The sequence below is a fragment of the Pan paniscus genome, chromosome 7 (genome assembly GCF_029289425.2).
Source record: "Pan paniscus chromosome 7, NHGRI_mPanPan1-v2.0_pri, whole genome shotgun sequence".
Lineage (NCBI taxonomy): Eukaryota > Metazoa > Chordata > Mammalia > Primates > Hominidae > Pan > Pan paniscus.
Genome location: NC_073256.2, coordinates 82,864,913 through 82,888,084, shown reverse-complemented (window position 1 = coordinate 82,888,084; position 23,172 = coordinate 82,864,913). Strand labels below are relative to the sequence as shown.

Here is a 23,172-nt window from a genome sequence, read left to right as displayed (position 1 = left end):
TACTTGGGAGGCTGAGGTAGAGAACTGCTTGAACCCAGGAGGTGGAGGTTGCAGTGAGCTGAGATTATGCCACTGCACTCCAGCCTGGGGTAACAAAGTGAGACTCCATCTCACAAAAAAAAAAAAAAAACATTGCTTCATTTCTTTGTACACAGTTGTTTTACAAGGGAGGGTAAATGATTACTAAAACAAGTAAAAAATGAATTTCCCTATACAATTTATCATATCACAATGATACTGTTTCACTAATTCAAACAGCTATGGATATAAGATGCAAATTGTGTATGTGTGTAAAAAGAGTGTTTGATTTTAAGAAATGTCCCCCACTAGCAAAATAAAAATGTTAGCAGCAGCTAAAGGATACACAGCAAGTTACAAAGCTGAGAAGAAACACAGTAGGAAGAAGTAACCTTTCCCTATTCACCTTTTTTCAAAGTAACTATGAAGAAAAGGCATTTTATGAATAGTGTGTAATGTTTCCTGTATCAGAATAGCCAAATTCTCAAGATCCCAATAAGAACTTAGTCACAGAACAGAAATGTTACTGAACAATTTCAGAAATGTAAAAAAAAAAAAAAAAAAAAAAAAAAATGTGATTAAAAACCTGAGCTTTTATTTGCAGCATCTTCTAGGTTCTCAGCATTTGAAGTGGCTAAATTTGGGTCTAGAGATACAACAGCCCTTTTATCTTCATATGTTCTTGCATCTGGGTTATGGTAGGCATCTATATTTTGTCTGTGCATCCTATTCAAATCAGCTGAGAGGAAAAAATAAGCCATTTATTTCAATAAACACATTTCTGTAATTGGCATGCAAAATATATTTTCTTAAAATAGGAAGTCAGAAAGAAAAACAATAGGACAAAGTTGGGAATAATTCAATGATATGTTGGTGCCCTGAAAAGAGAAACAAAATTATCAAAACTTTTAAGATTTTCAAAAAATAATCCTTAAAAATAATCTCAATTAGTAGATAAATTAAGGACACATAAATCTTTAACAAAACATAAAAACCATATTAACAGTATCTATGTTACTTCAGAACTTAGAATTTCTTTAATATAGAAAAAATATAGCAACAATTTAAAACAACTCATAGTGAAATTTACCTGTCATCGGTCTCCTAAAAACACATAATTATGTGGAGTGGAGTTTTAAAATATATTCACAAATTACTTGGCAATCCTCCCTCAAAGGGTAAAGCTAAATTCCATTCCCCTTCAGTGGTGTCCAGAGTTAATAACTCACTTCTTATGACTAGCATATTGCAGAAATAATGATATATGACTTCTGAGGCTACCTCATAAAAGAAATTATTTCCACCTTGCTTATCTATGGATCATTCACTCTGAAGAAAGCCAACTGCCATACCATAAGGACACTAAGGGAGCCCTATGGAGAGGCCCATATGACAAGGAACTAAGGCCTCCTGAGCCATGTGAGGGAGCCATATTGAAAATGAATCTTACAGTCCCCATCAAGCCTCAGATGACTACTGCCATGGTCAACATCTTGGACTCCAACATTATGAGGGAGCCTGAGACAGAACCACCCAACTAAACCACTCACAAATTTCTAACCCTCAGAACCGCAAGATAATAACTGTTTATCATGCTAAAACACCAAGTTTTGGGTTAATTCATTACATAGAATAGATATCTAATACACACAGCAAAAATCTGAGCACCTAGAATTGGGTCAAACAACCAATCTCAAAAACAGAACTGAATGATTACAGAACTTAAAGCTTTAATAAAATAAAAAGTACCTGTTTTCCATAAAACAAACAAACCAAAAAACTGCAACAGTATGGCAGCACTGAAAGTGAACTTAAACCTGGATATAAGAAGTATTTATCAGGAAGCCTGTTATGTTCAAGAATGTATTTTGAACATGAATCACAATTAGAATTCCAGATAGAACATGGCAAGTAATACATAAATGCTACAAAAGAGAATGGGAGTTCAGAATCAGGAAGGTTCACATTCTGTTACAATATTTAGGGCAGCTTGGACTTGGAAAATGTATAGGAGCTTCACAGATGAAGATAAGTAGGAAAGCATAATAGAGAAATAGAACAATGTGAGAAAGCACTCCAAGTGGGTAAAGCCTGATGAGTGTTCTGGCAACATTAAAGTAGTCCAGCTAGACTAGAGCATAAAGCACATGTAATAGAGCAATGGCAAATAAGACTGGAAACCATAGAATGGATACCTATTCTTCAATATCCTAAAACACATGTCAATGGCTCTCAATTTTGTTCTGTAGAAGGTAATGGAGGCAGTTGTGGTTGTTACAGAAGTGGGATAAATATATTAGTCTGGCCGGGCGTGGTGGCTCACACCTATAATCCCAGCACTTTGGGAGGCCAAAGAGGGTGGATTACTTGAGCTCAGGAGTTTAAGACCATCCTGGGCAACATGGTGAAATCCCATTTCTACTGAAAATACAAAAATTAGCTGGGCATGATGGCATGTACCTGTAGTCCCAGCTACTTGGGGGGCTGAGGTGGGAGGATCACTTAAGCCGGGGGGGTGCAGGTTGCAGTGAGTCAAAATTACACCACTGCACTTCAGGCTGAGTGACAGAGTGAGACTGTCTCAAAAAAAAAATAAAAATAAAAATGGTTGAGGGCAAAGAAAAAGATTTAAAGATCAATCTGTAGGGAAGACCTAAAGAGTAACACAGGAGTAAAAGAGATGACATGGAAGAGAATGGATGAAGGGATGAGAAACACACAAGGTCAGATGACAGTCCTTAGAAGAAAGATCATGCTCACAAACCTAGCAGAGTCTAACTCTAGTTCATAATGCACATCCAATAAATATTAGCTGAAGTCTGGACAGCATCTCGGAGGATACAAAGGACTTAGAGAAAAAAAGGAACTGTCAAGCCAGTTCAAAGAAGATAAAAGATGAGCAAAAATCATTAAATTGAAATTAGGTCATCAGGCTTTTTGTTGACAATGTGGCATGGGGTGGTGGGGCGCGGGGGTACAAGCTAGATGTTATACTATGGAAAAATAGCCAATAAGAGGGTGGTAAGAAGTGACAGCAACAAGCATGGACTACTTTTTGAATGTGTTTTATACGGTAAAGGAAGCATTTGTCTGTGTTTTAATACAAGTGACCTAAGCATGTTCAGAGGTAGAAAGAAGAAATAAATAGAAAAAATGCAAAGAGAAGGGACTGGGTGAAACCACAGAAAAAGGTGACTGCAAGAAAATTCCCAAGTGCCAAGGACTGGCAAGGCAGATAGATATTCTTGAAATAATCTACGGCTGTGTTGCCAAACTAGTGAGTGCTTAGGGAATGCAATCTTAGTTTGATAGTCACCTACACAAACCATACATTAGGAGATACCCTATATGTAAGCAAACTTCGATAACACATTATAATTTACTGTTGATTATATATGGACTTCTCAAGTGGAATAATATTCAACATATTTATATTAAGAGAAAATTAATTTCATCAGAGTACATAATTATTAAGATTTAAGACTATCAGATTTAGCAAGCAAACCAAATCCATGTTGCTTTTTATTGGGAAAAATGATTTGGCAACTGGCCACTCCTTTTCTGTCTTTCTGTGAGATGGTAAAATAAATGATTTGAAATCAGCTAAAAAACGAAAATTAAAAAAGGCACTTTGGTCAAGAGTGTAATTTGTCAACTGCAAAGATAGGACTTTATTTTAAATGTAAATCATCATAACATTCAATATAAAATTAGGAGCACTTACGTGCTCCTCACTGAGTGAATTAGCTCATTATAAAAAAATTAATTTTAATTAACTTCACAAGTTAGCTGCTACTCTTTATACTTTGGTGGAAAATACATATCAAAATATATTTTGTGAAGGGCTGAGATATGTTAAATGTTACTATAAACCCAGGATTATTCAGCAATTCATGGCTGACACAGAAACTCTTTTATAATGACCTAATTCAGAGAGCTAAGCAAAATTCCCAACCCTAGCACTACTAACAATACATATATCAAAATTAACCTAATTTAAAATATATACACTTACTTATAGAGTAAAATTCTAACTGATGGCTCATAAAACAAATCTCACAAACTTAAAAACACTGAAGTCATTAAAAGTATATTCTCTCCAGCTGGGTGCAGTGGCTCATGCCTGTAATCTCAACACTTGGGGAGGCTGAGGTGGGAGGATCATTTGAGGCCAGGAGTTTGAGACCAGCTGGGCAAAAAAGTGAGACCCTGTCTCTAAAAAAAATTTTGTAATTAGCTGGGCATGGTAGCATGTGTCTGTAGTCCTTGCTACTGGGGGGAGCTGAGGCGGGAAGATCACTTTAGCCAGGGAGGTTGAGACTGCAGTGAGGCATGACCGTGCCACTGCATTACAGCCTGGGTGACAGAGTGAGGCCTTGTCCCAAAAAAAAAAAAAGAAAAGTATATTCTCTTACAAAACAGAATACAAACTAGAATTGAATAAAAGAAAGCTCTCAGGAAAATCCCCTGATACTTGGAAAATTTTTAAGTCCACTTCCAAATAACTAATGGGGGTCAAAGAAAAGTCACAATGAAAATCAGAAAACTGAATGAAAATTAAAACAACACATAAAAATTTGTGATTTACAGCTAAAACAGTACTCAGAGGGAAATGTGTAGCACACTTAAATGCACAGAAAATAAGTAAGGTCTCAAATCATAATCTAAGCATCGACATTAAAAAATTAGAAAAGGGGGCTGGGCACGGTGGCTCATGCCTGTAATCCCAGCACTTTCGGAGGCTGAGGCGGGCAGATCACCTCAGGAGTTCGAGACCAGCCTGGCCAGTATGGTGAAACCCCGTCTCTACTACAAATACAAAAATTAGCCAGGTGTGGTGGTGTGTGCCTGTAGTCAGTCCCAGATACTTGGAAGGCTGAGGCAGGAGAATCACTTGAACCCGGGAGGCGGAGGTTGCAGTGAGCCGAGATTGCGCCACTGCACTCCAACCTGGGCGACAGAGAGAGACTCTGTCTCAAAACAAAAACAAAAAAAAAAAGAAAGAAATTAGAAAAGGGAGAAAAGTAAGCACAAAGCAAACTAAAGGAAGCAAATAGTAAAGATAAGAGCAAAATCACTGAAACAAGAAGAAAAGCAGAGAAAAAAAATCAATGAAAACTAAAGCTGATTCTATGAAAAGATCCATAAAGTTGATAAACATCCAGCCAGACAGATTAAGAAAATATACAAATTACAAATATCAGGAATGAATGAGAAGCCATCACCACAGATCCTACAAACATTAGAATAAAAAAGAAATATTATGAACAACATTATGCCAATAAATAAATAAATAAAATGAATAATTTCCTTGAATGATTCAAATAACCAAAGCTCACATAAGAAATAAACTGAATGTCTCTTTGTCTATTAAATAAAGTGAAGTCATAGCTTAAAACTTTCCCAAAAAGAAGATTCCCCACCCAGATGGCTTCACTGGTGAATGCTTTTTTTTTTTTTTTTTTTTTTGAGATGGAGTCCCGCTCTGGCAGTGACGCGATCTTGGCTCACTGCAACCTCCACCTCCTGGGTTTAAATGATTCTCCTGTCTCAGCTTCCTGAGTAGCTGGGACCACAGGAGCACATCACCACACACAGCTAATTTTTTTTTTTTTTTTTTAGTAGAGATAGGGTTTCACCATGTTGGCTAGAATGGTCTCGATCTCTTGACCTTGTGATCCACCTGCCTCAGCCTCCCAATGTGCTGGGATTACAGGCGTGAGCCGCCACACCCAGCCTTCACTGGTGAATTCTAAACACAGAAAAAACATTTTCCAGCTAGGCGATGTGGCTCACACCTATGTATTCCCAGCACTTTGGGAGGCCAAGGTGGGAGGATCACTTGAGCTCAGGAATTCGAGACCAGCCTAGGCAACATAAACATAGTGAGACCCTGTTTCTACAAAAAATAAAAAAAATTAGCCAGGTATGGTGGTACATGACTGTAGTCCCAGCTACTCAGAAAGTTGAGGTGGCAGAATTGCTTCGGCCTAGGAGGTCGAGGCTACAGTGAGCCGTGATTATGTCACTGTACTCCAGCTTCTGCGACAGAGCAAGACTCTGTCTCAAAAAACAAAAGAAAAAACATTTCCCAATTCATGTTATCAGGCCAGAATTACCCTGACACCCAAACCAGACAACATTATAAAGAAATAAAAAACCAGAATATCTTATGAGCCTAGATGCAAAAATCTCTAACAAAATACTAGCAAATCAAATTCTACAACATGTATAAAAGACAATAATACAGCTTGGTTTTTCCCAGGAATGCAAGATTGGCTGAATATTCAAAAATCAATCAATGTAATTTACCATAGGTCAGAAGGGTAAAGAAACCACATTATCATCTCAATAGATGCAGAAAAGCACCTGACAATATTCAACATACACTCACAATGAAACCTCTAAGCAAACAAGGAATAGAACATCCTCAATGGGATAAAAGAAAAATCAACTAAAAGCCTACAGCTAACTTAATGGTGAAAGATTGCTTTCCATCTGAAATCAGAGACAAGACAAGGATGTCTGCGCTCATGAATTCTTAACACTGTACTGGAGTTCTTAAACAGTGCAAAAGGCAATTAAAATAAATAGAAGGCATCAGATTGGAAAGAAATAAGTAAAACTAACTCTACTGACAGATGCTATGATTGCCTACATTAAAAATCAAAGAATCTACAAAAAAACTACTAAAACTAACAAGTGAGTTTAGCAACCACACAGACTACAGACAGTAGCAAGCACACAGACTACAGACAATATAAAAAATTTACCTGTATTTCTATAGACCATCAATGAACAAATGAATTAAAAATTTTTTAATGTAACATTTTAAAATAGCTTCAAACCACATGAAATATTTAGGGAAACAATTAACAAAATATACACAAGATCTGCCACCAAAAACTACAAAATATTGCTGAGAGAAATTAACTAGAAGCAATAAATGGATATACACTGCCCACTCATGGATCAAGAGGCTCAATATTATTAAGATGCTGGCTGTTTCAATATTATCTGTAAAGTTAATGGAATCCCAATGAAAATGCCACCATGCTTGACATGACAAAGTAATAGTAATAGTAATAATTACTTACTATAACATTATTTACTTACTATAACTTATTACTAAATAATAATATTACCATATTACTATAGTGATAGTAAAATATGCGAAGAAGTTGAGTCGTCAAAAGATCTTGAAAAAAAAGAACAAAGCTGGAGGACTCAAACTTTTCAATTTCAAAACTTACTACAAAGCTATAGTAATCAAGAGACTCTGATACGGGCAAAAGGATAGACATATAGAGCAATGGAACAGAGAGAGACAGAGAGATTGAGAAAGAGGACTTTCACAGATTGGAGGAGACTAAAGAGACATGAACTAAATGCATTATAGGATCCTGGACCAGAGCCTAAAATACAATAAGGACATTAGGAAAAGAAAAAAAAACCTGGTAAAATTCGAACAAGGTATGTAACTTAATTATCGGCACTGTATCTAAGTTAATTTCTAATTTTGATCATTGTGCCATGATTATCTAAGACGTTAACGTCAGGGGAAACAAGGTGAAGGATACTCTCTACACCATCTTTGCAACTCTTTTAGGTCTTAATTTCACAATAGAAAAAGCTTTTTTTAAATGAGGTATCACTGCACTTTCAATAAAATAACTAAAAGTTTAAAGATGCATAATTTCAAGTGCTGATGAAAATTCAGAGCAACTAGAAACCTCATACTTTTCTGATAGGAATGCAAAATGACAAAACAAAATTGGAGAATGTTCTGGCAGTTTCTTACAAAGTTAAACACTTACTATTCAACCCAGCAATTCTATTCCTAGGCACTTACCCAAAAGAAATAAAAATTTATGTTCACACAAAGATCTGTAAGTGAATGTTTCTAACAGCTTTATTTATAATAGCCTTGAACTGTAAACAGCCCAAATATCTATCAACTGGTAAATGGATAAACAACTGTGATACCTTCAGAAAATGTAATACTATTCAGTAATAAAAAAAATAAGCTACTGACATATGCAACAACATGGATGAATCTCAGAAACACTATGCTAAAACACAAATGTCAGAAAAAAGGCAATATTTTCATGCCAGAAACGAGATCACAGATTGGCATGGGTGGACGAGTAAGTAAGAGAACTGACTAACTAATCATCCTGTTAATCAATTGGAACTATGAGATACCATTTTTCAAAGTGGTTTTTAATTTTACCTTTTAATTTATTTTTATTGACATTTTTCTTTTGGTGTATACGTTTTAACATTTGACATGGACAGTTTCATGTAAAGTTACAAATAAAAACCTGAATAAAGAACTTTAATAAATAAAGAACTGAGAAAGACAACAAAATAAAATACTGTACAAATAATTAAAATGAGAAATATTTACTTTAAAAGGGGTGATACTTTAAAGTTGCATGAATAACACATTTTTATATTTCATTAGTAACTACTATGCCTTATAATGAGATCTTCTTAGGTAAGATAAGGGTGCAGTGTTAAGATTCAATTTTATTAATTTCTTTGGAATAAAAGATCAAAAAAAGAACAACAGGAGTACTTAGAAAAGTCAGCAGCAGAATTAAAGTTAGCCAAGATAATGAACAGACATTATGTGGTCTTAGTCATCACACTGCTCTGTACTACATATTTCAAATGTAATGTTCCCGCCTTCCCTAAAATGTAGTAGCTACGCTGGGTGCAGTCGCTCATGTCTGTAATCCTAGCACTTTGGGAGGCCGAGGTGGATGGATCACCTCAGGTCAGGAGTTCAAGACCACCAACATGGTGAAACCCCATCTTTACTAAATACACAAAATTAGGCGGGCGTGGTGGCACATGCCTGTAATCCCAGCTACTCAGAAGGCTGAGGCAGAACTGCTTGAACCCGGGAGGCGGAGGTTGCAGTGAACTGAGATTGCATCATTGCACTCCGGCCTGGGCAAAAGAGCGAAACTCCATCTCAAAAAATAAAAATAAAGATAAAATGTAGCATCCACATACAAAATAAACTGATACTCTTTAAGTCATGAGTTTACTTGCTTTGAAAATATCATTAAAAGAGTTATACTGTATTTGATAAAATAGTATGCCTTTTCTATTTCATGGCATGAAGACGGCATTAAATAAGCCAACTAAACATTACTATTAAAAACTGAAATCTAAGAAGCATTTTCTCCATGCTCATTAGGTCAAGCAATTCTAAAATAATGTTTTATAACTCAATAACCCAAATTTATCCTACTCACTTCCACCAATTAAAGGCATACAGAACACAATAATTGTATTGTTTGAACTAGAAATAATCTTAGAGGTAAGATTTTAGAAAACTGCGCTATCCCAATGTTTTCCAATGTTTCACTCAGTTAAGCACATTTTTCATGGTAACTAGTTATTTCTATCAATTTATAATTTAAATTTACTGTAGCAAAGATTGCGCATATGGCTATTAATCCCATGTCCTTCTTCTGAGCATAAAGAAAGTTAAACTTCCCAGCCTCCCAAGCAGTTAGGTTAGAACCTATAACTAGGTCTGAACAATGGAATGAAGGCAAAAATGATCTTCCTCCACATCCAGGCCAGGCCCCAACAAAATCCTCAATTTGTCCCTGGATAAGAAGAAAAGGACTCTAAAATGAAGGAATGAAACAATGGATCCCTGAGTCACTTCTTGGAGGAGAACCACCCAAACAGCAGCATCAGAGTGGGACAAAAGTGGATGCCTAACAAGAGAGGCCTTAAGCTTCTAAGAATTTGGGTTTGTTTATTATTACAGCACTTTCCATTAAATGCCTGGACTAATGCCTTCACTTTAATACCTGTAGTTTAAAAGAAAATATTATAGCACTATTCATAAATGGAAAACTAGTGTTTTTCTAATATATTTTCAAGTAAACACTTATCTATTAAAACAAGAAATGTTAGCTAGGCATCATCCAAAATCATTTCATTGATAAAGAAAGTAATAAGAGTTTCACTCTTTCAAAACTGTGAGAAAATTATTCATGAGGTGAAGATAGGAAAGGAACAAATCTTTTGGGAAGAAAAAAAGAGCTATTAAAATTAAAGTAGGCTGGGCACAGTGGCTCACACCTGTAATCCCAGCACTTTGGGAGGCTGAGGTGGGTGGGACACCTGAGGTCAGGAGTTTGAGACCAGCCTGACCAACATGGTGAAACCCCGTCTCTAATAAAAATACAAAAATTAGCCGGGTGTGGTGGTGCATGCCTATAAATCCCAGTTACTTGGGAGGCTGAGGCAGGAGAATTGCTTGAACCTGGAGGCAGAGGTTGCAGTGAGCCAAGATGGTGCCATTGCACTCCAGCCTGGGTGACAGAGTGAAACTCTGTCTCGAAAAAATTAATTAATTAAATTAAAATAAATTAAAGTGGGCCTCAAATATATCTTCAAAAAAATCAATATTTAACAAGCAAAGGCATAATACATAAGAATTCTCTTTTTTTATTACTGTACTTTAAATTTTAGGGTATGTGTGCACAACGTGCAGGTTTGTTACATATGTATACATGTGCCATGTTGGTGTGCTGCACCCATTAACTCGTCATTTAACATTAGGTATTTCTCCTAATGCTATCCCTCCCCCCTCCCCTCACCCCACAACAGGCCCCGGTGTGTGATGTTCCCCTTCCTGTGTCCACGTGTTCTCATTTTTCAATTCCCACCTATGAGTGAGAACATGCAGTGTTTGGTTTTTTGTCCTTGCAATAGTTTGCTGAGAATGATGGTTTCCAGCTTCATCCATGTCCCTGCAAAGGACATGAACTCAGCCTTTTTTATGGCTGCATAGTATTCCATGGTGTATATGTGCCACATTTTCTTAATCCAGTCTATCATTGTTGGACATTTGGGTTGGTTCCAAGTCTTTGCTATTGTGAACAGTGCTGCAATAAACATACATGTGCATGTGTCTTTATAGCAGCATGTTTTATAATCCTTTGGGTATATACCCAGTAATGGGATGGCTGGGTCAAATGGTATTTCTAGTTCTAGATCCCTGAGGAATCACCACACTGACTTCCACAATGGTTGAACTAGTTTACAGTCCCACCAACAGTGTAAAAGTGTTCCTATTTCTCCACATCCTCTCCAGCACCTGTTGTTTCCTGACTTTTTAATGATTGCCATTCTAACTGGTGTGAGATGGTATCTCATTGTGGTTTTGATTTGCATTTCTCTGATGGCCACTGATGATGAGCATTTTTTCATGTGTCTGTTGGTTGCATAAATGTCTTCGTTTGAGAAGTGTCTGTTCATATCCTTTGCCTACTTTTTGATGGGATTTTTTTTTCTTGTAAATTTGTTTGAGTTCATTGTAGATTCTGGTAATGCCACACATCTACAACTATCTGATCTTTGACAAACCTGACAAAAATAAGAAATGGGGAAAGGATTCCCTATTTAAGAAATGGTGCTGGGAAAACTGGCTAGCCATATGTAGAAAGCTGAAACTGGATCCCTTCCTTACACCTTAAACAAAAATTAATTCAAGATGGATTAAAGACTTAAATGTTAGATCTAAAACCATAAAAACCCTAGAAGAAAACCTAGGCAATACCATTCAGGACATAGGCATGGGCAAGGACTTCATGTCTAAAACACCAAAAGCAATGGCAACAAAAGCCAAAATTGACAAATGGGATCTAATTAAACTAAAGAGCTTCTGCACGGCAAAAGAAACTACCATCAGAGTGAACAGGCAACCTACAGAATGGGAGAAAATTTTTGCAACACATGAGAATTCTAACTCAACATCCAATCTTCCGATTCTATCACTCATCTATTCCTACAATACATAACACCTAAAGAACATGAAATGTGTATCTTTGATCTACTTTTATTCTGTTTAACTAAACGCTAAACAAAGACCATCCTAATATATACAACAGCACTTTGTAACTGCGGGTTCCACATCTGTGGATTCAATCAACCACAATTCAAAAACATTAAAAAACAAAAAAAATGGATGCTTGCATCTGCACTGAACATGTGAAAAGTCTTTTTTTCTTGTCATTATTCCCTAATTAATACAAGATTACAACTATTTACATAGCATTTTCACTGTATTAGGTATTACAAGTAATCTAGAGATGACTTAAAGTATACAGGAAGATGTGTGTAGGTTATATGCGAACACTTTACCAATTTTATATCAGGAACTTGAGCATCCATGGATTTGGGTATTCACAGGAGATCATGGAACTAATGTCCCATGGTTACCAACAGACAACTATATATAACAAGTTGTATAAAGCCACTCTTTCGAAGTATTTGTTGTGTGATTACTAGATCAAACATTTTTGAGAGTACATAATTGAAAGATAAATCAACAAATTATGAAACTTGCTAGAAAGTTTCTATGATCATGTCTTCTTTTTCCCAAAGGAATTCTTGCAATGAGCAGGTATATTGCATATATAAATTAAACACAAAATCCCCTCCCAAAACTGTTTTACATCCTTTATTTCTAAGACATCTTACTAGTTTATTTTTTTTTAATTGTAATATGGGTTTTATCATTTTTATGAGGAAACAAAATATTCTAAGTACCAGTTTCAGTAAAAACTTATCAACTAACATGAGCTTTTCTCTGCAACTGGGTTATCAACATCAGAGGATGAAATATTTATAATAAAAACAAATGGATAGTATTCTGAAGAAGAAATGCTTTCTAGCCTCTGTTATTATATTTATTCTTAAAATACCTCATATGCATTAAGTTACATACATGCCTTGCTATAGAGGCTATGATTCCTACTATTTTCTACTCCCCAATATTTTAAAAAGTTAAAAATAATTTAGCTTATTTTAAAAACAAGTCAGTAGAAATAACGTACTTATCAGATTTCCTTTTGCATCCCTGAGAGGAGCACCACCTCCACCTTTTCCCCAGGGATTATATGTTCTCATTTCAGCTTCTAATTTAGCTTCATATTCTTCTTTTTCTTCACGTTCTTTCTTCCTTCTTTCTTCTCTTTCCCGAATCTTGACAACATAAGATATATTTAAAATAAACGCTGACAAGTATTCTGATACAAGAAGTTAGTAATACCAGATGTTATTTTTTGTATTAGAAAACAAGCAAAAAAAAATTTGCTTTTTTTTTTTTTTTCCAGTATACCCCCCTACAAAGGTTAAAATCACAAATATATGTAATACTCAATGTTAAAATACTTTAGGTCAGGTGTGGTGGCTCATGCCTATGGAGGCCAAGGCGGGCAGATCACTTAAGGTCAAGAGTTCAAGACCAGCCTGGCCAACATGCAAAACCCCATCTCTACTAAAAATACAAAAATTAGCTCGGTGTGGTTGCACACATGTGTAATCCCAGCTACTTGGGTGTCTGAGGCACAAGAATCACTTGAACCCAGGAGGTGGAGTTTATAGTCAGCCAAGATCATGCCACTGTACTTCAGCTTGGGCAACATTATGCAAGACACTGTCTTTAAATAATAACATTAAAAATAAAAATAATTCAATGGCTAGAATACATAGCCCCTGTTCCTCTATATACACCAAATGACTTTCTAGCCACTAAGGTACTTCAGACTCAACCAACTCCTCCTTCCCTCCCCTAGTGTCTACCTGAGCCATTCCCTCTCTAACCCTGCCAGTTCCATGGGACCATCAGATCTCCCTACGTTCCTTTTTCATCTATCCTTTCAAGGGGAATGCCCAGCCACAAAGTCTACCCTCAACCTTACCAGACCTATTTTCCCTAGGCAAACTCTATTCCCAGAATTCAGAGGTCGGAGGATCAACTCTCTCTGGGGAATGCTTGGCAACTTTAATTACAGGCATACCTCATTTTATTGTGCTGAATTTTATTGTGCTTTGCGGACATTGCATTTTTTTTTTTTTTTTTTTTTTTGAGACAGAGTCTCGCTCTGTCACCCAGGCTGGAGTGCAGTGGCGTGATCTCGGCTCACTGCAAGCTCCGCCTCCCGGGTTCACGCCATTCTCCTGCCCCAGCCTCCAGAGTAGCTGGGACTACAGGAGCCCGCCACCACGCCCAGTTATTTTTTGTATTTTTAGTAGAGACGGGGTTTCACCGCATTAGCCAGGATGGTCTCAATCTCCTGACCTCTGATCCACCCACCTTGGCCTCCCAAAGTGCTGGGATTACAGGCGTGAGCCACCACGCCTGGCCACAGATATTGCATTTTTTACAAATTGAAGGTTTGTGGCAACTCTGCATTGAGGAAGTCTATCAGTACCATTTTTCCAATGGCATGGGCTAATTTCATGTCTCTGTGTCACATTTTGGTAATTCTCACAATATTTCAAACTTTTTAAATTATTATTATATCTGTTATGGTGATCTGTGATTGCTGATCTTTAGTGTTACTATTATAATTGTTTTGGGGCGCCATGAATCACACACACATAAGATGGCAAATTTAATGGATAAATGTCATATGTATTCTGACTATTCTACCAATCAGCTGTTCCCCTGTCTCTTTCCCTCTCTTTGGGTCTCTCTTTTCCCGATAGAATACTGAAATTAGGCCAAATAATAACCCTACAATGGCATGTATAAGTGTTTGAGTGAATGAAAGAGTCACATCTCTCACTTTAAATCAAAAGCTAGAAATGACTATGCTTAGTGGGAAAGGCTTGTCAAATGCATAGATAGGCTGAAAGCTAGGCCTCTTATGTTAAATAAACACTTTGCCCAGTTGTAAATGCACAGGAAAAATTCTTGAAGAAAATTAAAAGTGCCACTCCAGTAAACATATGAATGATAAGAAAGTGAAACAGCCTTATTGCTGTTATAGAGAAAGTTTTAGTGGTCTAAATAGAAGATCAAACCAGCCCAGCATTCCCTTAAGCCAAAGCCTAAACCAGAGCAAGGCCCTAACTTTCTTCAATTCTATGAAGGCTGAGAGAAGTGAGGAAGCTGCAGAAGAAAACTTGCAAGTTAGCAGAGTTTGGTTCATGAAGTTGAGGGAAAGCTGCCATCTCTATAACATAAAAGTACAACATGGGCTGGGCTCACACCTGTAATCCCAAAACTTTGGGAGGCTGAGGTGGGCAGATCACTTGAGATCAGGAGTTCAAGACCACCCTGACCAACATGGCGAAACCCCACCTCTACTAAAAATACAAAAAAAAAAAAAAAAAAAAAAATTAGCTGGGCGTGGTAGTGGGCACCTGTAGTCCCAGCTACTCGGGAGGCTGAGGTGGAGGTTGCAGTGAGCCGAGATCGTGCCACTGTACTCCAGCCTAGGCTGGGCGACAGAGTGCGACTTTGTCTCAAAATAAAAATAAAAAAAAAAAAGTACAACATGAGGCAGCAAATGCTGATGAAGAAGCTGCAACAAGTCACCCAGAAAGTCTAGCTCAGATAACTGATGAAGGTGGTTCCACTAAACAACAGATATTCAATGGAGACAAAACAGCCTTGTATTAAAAGAAGACTTTCATAGCTAGTAAAGAGAAGTCAATGTCTGGTTTCAAGCTTCAAAGGACAGGCTGACTCTCTCATTAGAAGCTAATGCAGCTGGTGACTTTAAGTTGAAGCCAATGCTAATATACCATTCTGAAAACCTTAGGGCCCTTAAGAATGATGCTAAATCAGCCAGGCACGGTGGCTCACAACTGTAATTCCAGCACTCTGGGAGGCCGAGGCAGGTGGATCACGAGGTCAGGAGATCGAGACCATCCTGGCTAACATGGTGAAACCCCGTCTCTACTGAAAATACAAAAAAAAAATTAGCCGGGCATGGTGGCAGGCGCCTATAGTCCCAGCTATTCGGGAAGCTGAGGCAGGAGAATGGCATGAACCCAGGAGGCGGAGCTTGCAGTGAGCTAAGATCGCACCACTGCACTCCAGCATGGGTGACAGTGCGAGACTCCGTCTTTAAAAAAAAAAAAAAAAAAAAAGATGATGCTAAATCTACTCTACCTGTGCTCTAGAAAGGAAACAACAAAGCCTGTATCGCTGCACAACTATTTCAAGAATGGTTCACTGAGTATTTTAAGTCCATTGTTGAGACCTACTACTAAAAAAAAAGAGATTCCTTTCAAAATATTACTGCTCATTGACAATGCACCTGGTCAACCAAGAGCTAGATATACAAGAAGGTTAATGTTGTTGTCATGCTTGCTAATACAATATCCATTCTTTAGCCCATTAACTCATGGAGTAATTTTGACACTGAATTCTTACTGTTCAGGAAATACGTTTCATAAAGCTATAGTTGCCACAGAGAGTAATTCCTCTGATGGATCTGGGAAATCTAAACTGAAAGCCCTCTGGAGAGAGTTTACCATTCCAGATGCCATCAAGAACATTTGTGAGTCACGGAAGGAAGTCAAAATATCAACAGTATCAGAAGTTTGAAAGAAGTTGACCCTAATGGATCACTTCGAGGGATTCAAGACTTCAGTGGTAGAAGAAACTGCAGATGTGGAAGAAATAGCAAGAGAACTGGAATTAGAAGTGAGGCATGGAAGACTTGAGAGAACTGCTGCAATCTCATGATAAAATTTTAATGGATGAGGAGTTGCTTCTTATGAATGAGCAAAGAAAGTGGTCTCTTGAGATGGAGTCTACTCTTGGTGAAGATGTTGTGAACACTGTTGAGATGACAACAAAGATTTAGAACATTATATAAACTAAGTTGATAAAGCATCAGCAGGGTTTTGAGAGGACTCTAAACTTTGAAAGAAGGTCTACTGTGGATAAAATGGTATCAAACAGCATCGTATCCTACAGAGAAATCTCTCATGAATGGAGGAGTCAATTGATGCAGCAAATTTCACTGTTGTCTCATTTTAAGAAATTGCCACAGCCACCCAATCTTCAGCAACTGCCACCCTGATCAGTCAGCAGCCATCAACATTGAGGCAAGACTTTCCACCAGCAAAAGGATTACGATTTGCTAAATTTTTTTTAGCAATACAGTATTTTTAAATTAAGTTTACATAGCTTGTTTAAGACATGTTGCACCTTAATAGACCACAGTATAGTGTAAAGATAACTCTACATGCACTGGGAAACCAAAAAATTCATGTGAATCATTTCATTGTGATATTTGCTTTATTGCAGTGGTCTGGAACTAAACCTGCAATACTTCTGTAAAGCTGTATTAAGCACAAAAAACAAATGCATTCTTATCATCACTAAGTATAAGCGCAGGGTTGTTCTGTAGAGACATACAGATAGGCAATAAACAAGTGTCTACATTTTGGAAAGTCACTTTTAAACTCATAACCATATGCACAGTAAATTTAAGCAACCTTTTGCTCCAGCATAGCCAAAGAAGTCATCACACACATCAAATAGACCTCTAGAGTTGAAAAATCTAGTTTTGTCAGTGGTGTTTTTAATATGCTCATGCAAAAACAGATTCTGAATTTAAAATTCAGTCTTTTATTTGTAGAATCCTAACATATAAAAAAGGTTGGTAATTCTGTAATTTTAAAAATCTATCTTTCAAGAAAGTTGCCCATGTAAAAGTTGAACAAAAGTACTTTTAAAAGAAATCCAAGTGTAATTCTATAGAAAAGTAACCAAGTTAGAGTCCCAGGGTCCTCTCAGATGGTAAGGGAATTCCCACAAAGAACCCCATACATTTGATAGTTACTCTTAAATTCTCTGCAAATATTACAAACTACGAAAGAACCCATTATCCTCCTCTGTAAACATGAACTACTACCTGTATTCCCCATTTTGGTTTATAGCCTCATTATTCTCCTAGGAATCATCTTCAAACCCTCTGTTCTCATTCCCTATATCTGAGTCCTGTCAATGAAACCTGAGAATTGTCTCTTAGATGTCTTCCCCAACGTCCCCATCTGGTTCAGGGCCTCATCACCTCCTTACTGGACTATCTACTAAATAATTTCTCTGCCAATCTCTTCCCAATTGTCCAAATCACAACCAATTATCTTCATAAAATATAAATCTGCTCAAAGCAAACAATCCTTTCATACTTTTCTTGGCCTAAAATTTCCTTCCTTCAGCTGTCCATAACCAGATGAAACTGAAAACCCCTTATTAGCTAGTCCTTCACAATCTGCTAGAACAACCTAACTAACTCTCCAGCCCCTTCTTCCACCCCAATTCCATTCTCTGTATACACCAGCAACTTCTAACGTAGTCATTGCACAACATGCAGCTTAAATATCAACTACTGTGTGAAGCTCTCCCAACTGCCCCAGGCAATTATTTTCCCTATCTTATGCTTCCAACAGCGTTTTACTGCATCCACTTCAAAACTCAGCATTTTGAATTATAATTAACTGTTTTTTTCCCCTCCCCTGCCACACTCTGAGCTCTAAGGGACCACCATGCTTACACTTAAGAGGTTCAACAGTAAATGAGTAAATGAATCAATACCTGCTGCTGCAAAGCCTCTTGGTAAGACTGAAGTGACTGTTTGGAAGGTTTCGGTTTATCTTCAAAAATCAATCCTGAATTTATCACTTGATCACTTGTAATCTTCAGTTCATTCTGTCCAACCGTATTCCTACATCAAATACACAATAAATAATTTAAATCCATTGACGACAAAGCAAGAAGAAAATACAACAGTTTTTTGAAATAGCATGGCATATAAATACATTTAAAAATACAGAAGGATATTTCTCTATAGGCCAAAGAGGAATCCTTAAGTGACCCCTTCCTTAGCTCCTTCCTGCCTTTGCTTTGACAATCCTTGCAACTTTCAAATTCACTGCATCTATTTCTTAACCTAGGTAATAGTTACACAGGAGTGAAAAAAGTTTGTGGTAATTCATTGAACAGTACACATATGACTTAGGCGGCTTCCTGAACAAACAGAAATAATAACACAGCCAAAGTCCCTCAAGTAACACAATAACTAATGATTTATTTTTAAATGATTTACTAATAAAATTACTTCTTAGCTATTTCAAGAATAAAACAATGTAATTACAGGAAAAAGTCTGACTGTCTCAAATAAAATTAATATTTTTGAAAAATTCACAAGGAAACATAAAAGAAAAAATGTTAAACATATTGTTGTTACATAAATCACAAGCAATAAAGTGCTGGGTTTTTTTTGGTTTTTTTTGGGACAGGGTCCTACTTCGTCACCCAGGCTGGAGTGCAGTGGCGCCATTACAGCTGACTGCAGCCTTGATCTCCTGGAATCAAGCAATCCTTCCACCTCAGCCTTTCAAGTAGCTGGGGGTATAGGTGCACATCACCATGCATGGCTCACTTTTTTTAGAGACGAAGTCTTTCTACGTTGCCCAGGCTGTTCTTGAACTTCTAAGTTCAAGTGATCTTCCTGCCTTAGCCTCCCAAAGTGCTGGGATTACAGGCGTGAGTCACTGCACCCAGCCAACATAACACATGTTTAAGTACAGGAATATACTGACTTTGAAGACAGTAAAACATTTTAGAAATCTAAATTATAAAAGATAAATTCAAATACTGATTTCATAATTTTTTGTTTTCTTTTGTTTTGAGATGGAGTTTCACTCTTGTCGCCCAGGCTGAAGTGCGATGGTGCCATCTCCACTCACTGCAACATCCGCCTCCCGGGTTTAAGCGATTCTCCTGCCTCAGCCTCCCGAGTAACTGATACTACAAGCACCCACCACCACGCCTGGCTAATTTTCGTATTTTTAGTAGAGACGGGGTTTCACCATGTTGGCCAGGCTGGTCTCTAACTCCTGGCCTCAAGTGATCCACCCACCTCGGCCTCCCAAAGTGCTGGGATTATAAGCATGAGCCACTGCGCCCAGCCTGATTTTATAATTTTAAAAAAGCTTTCTCTTCTCCAAAAATATCACTGCTTTAAAAAATGAGTTCCATTGTGTATTTACCTTTTCTAACTTATTTACAATCTTTTATTAGGATAAACAAGTATGTTTGTGTATACTGTCACATTGGATTATGAGTGGCTAAAAGGGAAGATGAGGTAAACTAGATCAAATAGTTCCTAACTGACTATATTTTTTCAGAGCAAGGAGGCTCTTTGTGTAAATGAATAAAGAAGGTTGACAGGGTCTATGTGAATAAACTCATTCTCTCAAAATACACTGTTTATAAATCATACGGTGGACAGGTTCTCTCAATATCTGTTTCACTCATGATCCCTCCCGTCTATATTGCCCACATACTCACAGACCCAAATTCTTAACCTTTATCTATCAACTCCTCCCTGACTCCCCCAAAAAGGGGGTTTAAGGATTTATGTAGTCAGATCAGGATGAAAGGGAGGAAATGATTGGGGTATTAAGTATAGTCATCCCGTGGTATATCTGAGGGATTGTTTCCAGGACTCTCTGCCTATACCAAAATCAGAGTATACTCAAGTCCCAAAGTGAGCCCCATGGAACTCCCACATAAGAAAAGTAGGCCCTCCACATACAAGGGTTTCACATCCCACAAATATTGTACTTTCTATTGAAGTTGGCTGAAAAAAATCCACATGTAGGTGGACTCATACAGTTTAAACCTGTGTTATTGAGTGTCAACTGTATACAATTAAGTGATTTTTAGTAAATTATAAATGAGTTGTGCGATCATCACCATAACCAGTTTTAGAACATTTTTATAACCCAAAAATATCCTTCATAGCCATATGCAATCAATCCCTACTCAACCCTCAGCCCCAGGTAATTATTAAGTAAGTAGCCTGCTGTCTCTATAGATTTGTACTTCCTGGACATTTTATATAAATGGGACCAATATAGTATGTATAGATTCATTTAGCATAACATTTATAAGGTTCATCCATATTATATCATATCAGTAGTTCATTACTTTTTATTGCTGAATAGTACTTCATCGCATGAATATAACACATTTTGTTTATCCATTCACTCACTGATGGACACTTGAATTGTTTCCACTTTTTGACTATTATCAATAATGCAGCTATAAACATTCACATCCAAGTCTTTGCATCTACATGTATTTTTATTTCTTTTGATTACATGCTTAGGAATGGAATTGCAGTATCATATTCTTTTTAAGGAACAGCCATTTCCTGCAACTGCTTTTTGTATATTGATTTTGTAATCAGTAATTCTGTGAAAACTTTCATATTAATTCCAATATTTTAACCATATATTATTTTGCAAATAACATCAGTTTTCTCTCTTCCTTTCTAATCCTTGTGCCTTCCTTCCTTTCTTTCTCTTATTTTTGGCCTTGCTGAAATTAAGCCCTGTGAAAGGAAGCAATGATAGAATCTCAAAAGGAATATTTTAAATCTATCATCATTAAATAAAATACATGATGTAAGTTTTTCATGTTTATAGGCTCCCTTCTAACCTATTTTATTACATTTTTAATCACTAATGCAATTATTTTAATGCTTGTCCTTTGTCTATTGGGATATCATATAGCTTTCTTCTTTATTCTGTTAACATGGTAGATTACAGTAGTTTATTTTATAATCATATTGATTATATCTAACACCAATAGGCTCCAGTATTCAGACACTATCCTAAACACTTCACATATTTTAACCATTCAATCATCAGAAAAACCCTGTGAGGTGATACCATTATTACCCCAATTAACGGACAAGGAATAGAAATAAGAAATACACCTCAAGCTAATGAATGGTAAAAGCAGGATTCAAACCAAGGCAATCAGGCTACAAAGTCCATGCTCTTAACTGATATACTCTACTAAATTTAATCATCCTATATTCGAGAGTAATTCTAATTCAAGATCAATAATCCTTTCTCTATACTTTGAGGTTCAGTTTTAGGATCCTTGTGTCTGTGCTAATGAGTGTAACTAGCTTGTAATTTTCCATTTCATACTGGTCTTATTAGGTTTAAGTATCAAGATTATGAAAGTCTCATAATAGTAACCGGAGAGTATTCCTTCATTCCACACTCTGTATTAGCCTGTTTAAGACTGAACCCGGCCAAGAAGCTTTTTTTTTTTTTTTTTGAGATGGAGTCTCGCTCTAGTCGCCCAAGCTGGAGTTCAGTGGCGTGATCTTGGCTCACTGCAACCTCCGCCTTTCAGGTTCAAGTGATTCTCCTGTCTCAGCCTCCCGAGTAGCTAGAACTACAGGCATGTGCCACCACGCCCAGCTAATTTTTGTATTTTTAGTAGAGATGGGGTTTCACCATGTTGACCAGGCTGATCTTGAACTCCTGACCTCAGGTGATTCACCCGCCTCGGCCTCCCAAAGTGCTGGGATTACAAGAGTGAGCCACTGCACCCGGCCAACAAATTCTTAACTTATTCCATCACCAAAGCTGAAAAAGATCAGACAGTTAATAAAACAATTTCCCAATTCTATTTTGGTTCTTCTTTTTTGAATTTTCTCCTCTATTACTGTAGTAAGTGGTTCCTTTTGTTACTATACTTTTAGTGGTTACCCTAGAAATATAATAACACACCCATCCCTATGAAAGACTAAAGCTAATCAAAATCTTTACCATCCTCTCAAATGATACAAAGATTAAAGCATGCTAAATTAATAAAGTCAATGGAAAGAAGACAGATTGTGTGTACATCAAAATAGTTAACAGAGTCACAGGTTCCTTCCACCTCTCATGCTAAAATGCTTGGAAACAAACAAATATTTGAAAGTCATTGGTTTGTAAGATAATTCAGCTGGTCACTCAGTTATCTAACTTTTATAACAAGTTTACACTTTTTAATGTGGCCTTCGGAAAAATTTAACAGAGAAGAACTTAAAAACAACTATACTGAGGATGGGAATTAGGATTAACTATAAATGGGCATGAAGGATCTTATTGGAGGGATGAAAATGTTCTAAAGCTGATTTATAGAAAGCACTTCTAGAATGGCAGAATAAGAACTTTAAGAAAACCTGCTACTCCATTAAAGCAATGAGAACACGAGTCAAAATTGTCAAAACCAACTTTTTAATAATTCTGGTGCCATGTACTGAATTGTGTTCTTACATCAAAGCCCTGCGTACTATTCTGATGGTATTTGGAGCTGGGGACTATGAGAGGTAATTAAGTTTAGATGAGATCAGGAGGGTACAGTCCTCGTGATGAGATTAAATGTACTTAAGAAAAAATGGGGAGGCGTGAAATGGAGTGGGGGAAAGACCAGAGACCTTGCTCTCTCTACCATGTGAGGATACAATGACAAAGCCAGGAAAAGGGCCCTCACCAGGAACCAAATCTGCT

The 23,172-nt window shown here is 37.0% G+C and overlaps 1 protein-coding gene across 20 annotated transcripts in view; it reads right to left on the bottom strand.

Moving 5' to 3' along the window:
• Window positions 1-23,172, bottom strand: part of CSPP1 (centrosome and spindle pole associated protein 1) — a 131,779-nt gene that overhangs the window by 45,294 nt on the left and 63,313 nt on the right. For 14 of the 20 annotated variants that reach the window (XM_003831350.6, XM_003831349.7, XM_034966188.4 and 11 more), the window contains 3 exons: window positions 18,404-18,533; window positions 12,894-13,041; window positions 605-757 (listed from right to left, as the gene is read on the bottom strand). In XM_003831350.6, coding sequence (XP_003831398.3) covers window positions 605-757; window positions 12,894-13,041; window positions 18,404-18,533 — 431 coding nt within the window. The remainder of the gene's footprint in view (window positions 1-604; window positions 758-12,893; window positions 13,042-18,403; window positions 18,534-23,172) is intronic. The other 6 variants (XM_008956711.5, XM_034966189.4, XM_034966190.4 and 3 more) reach the window with 1 other exon arrangement.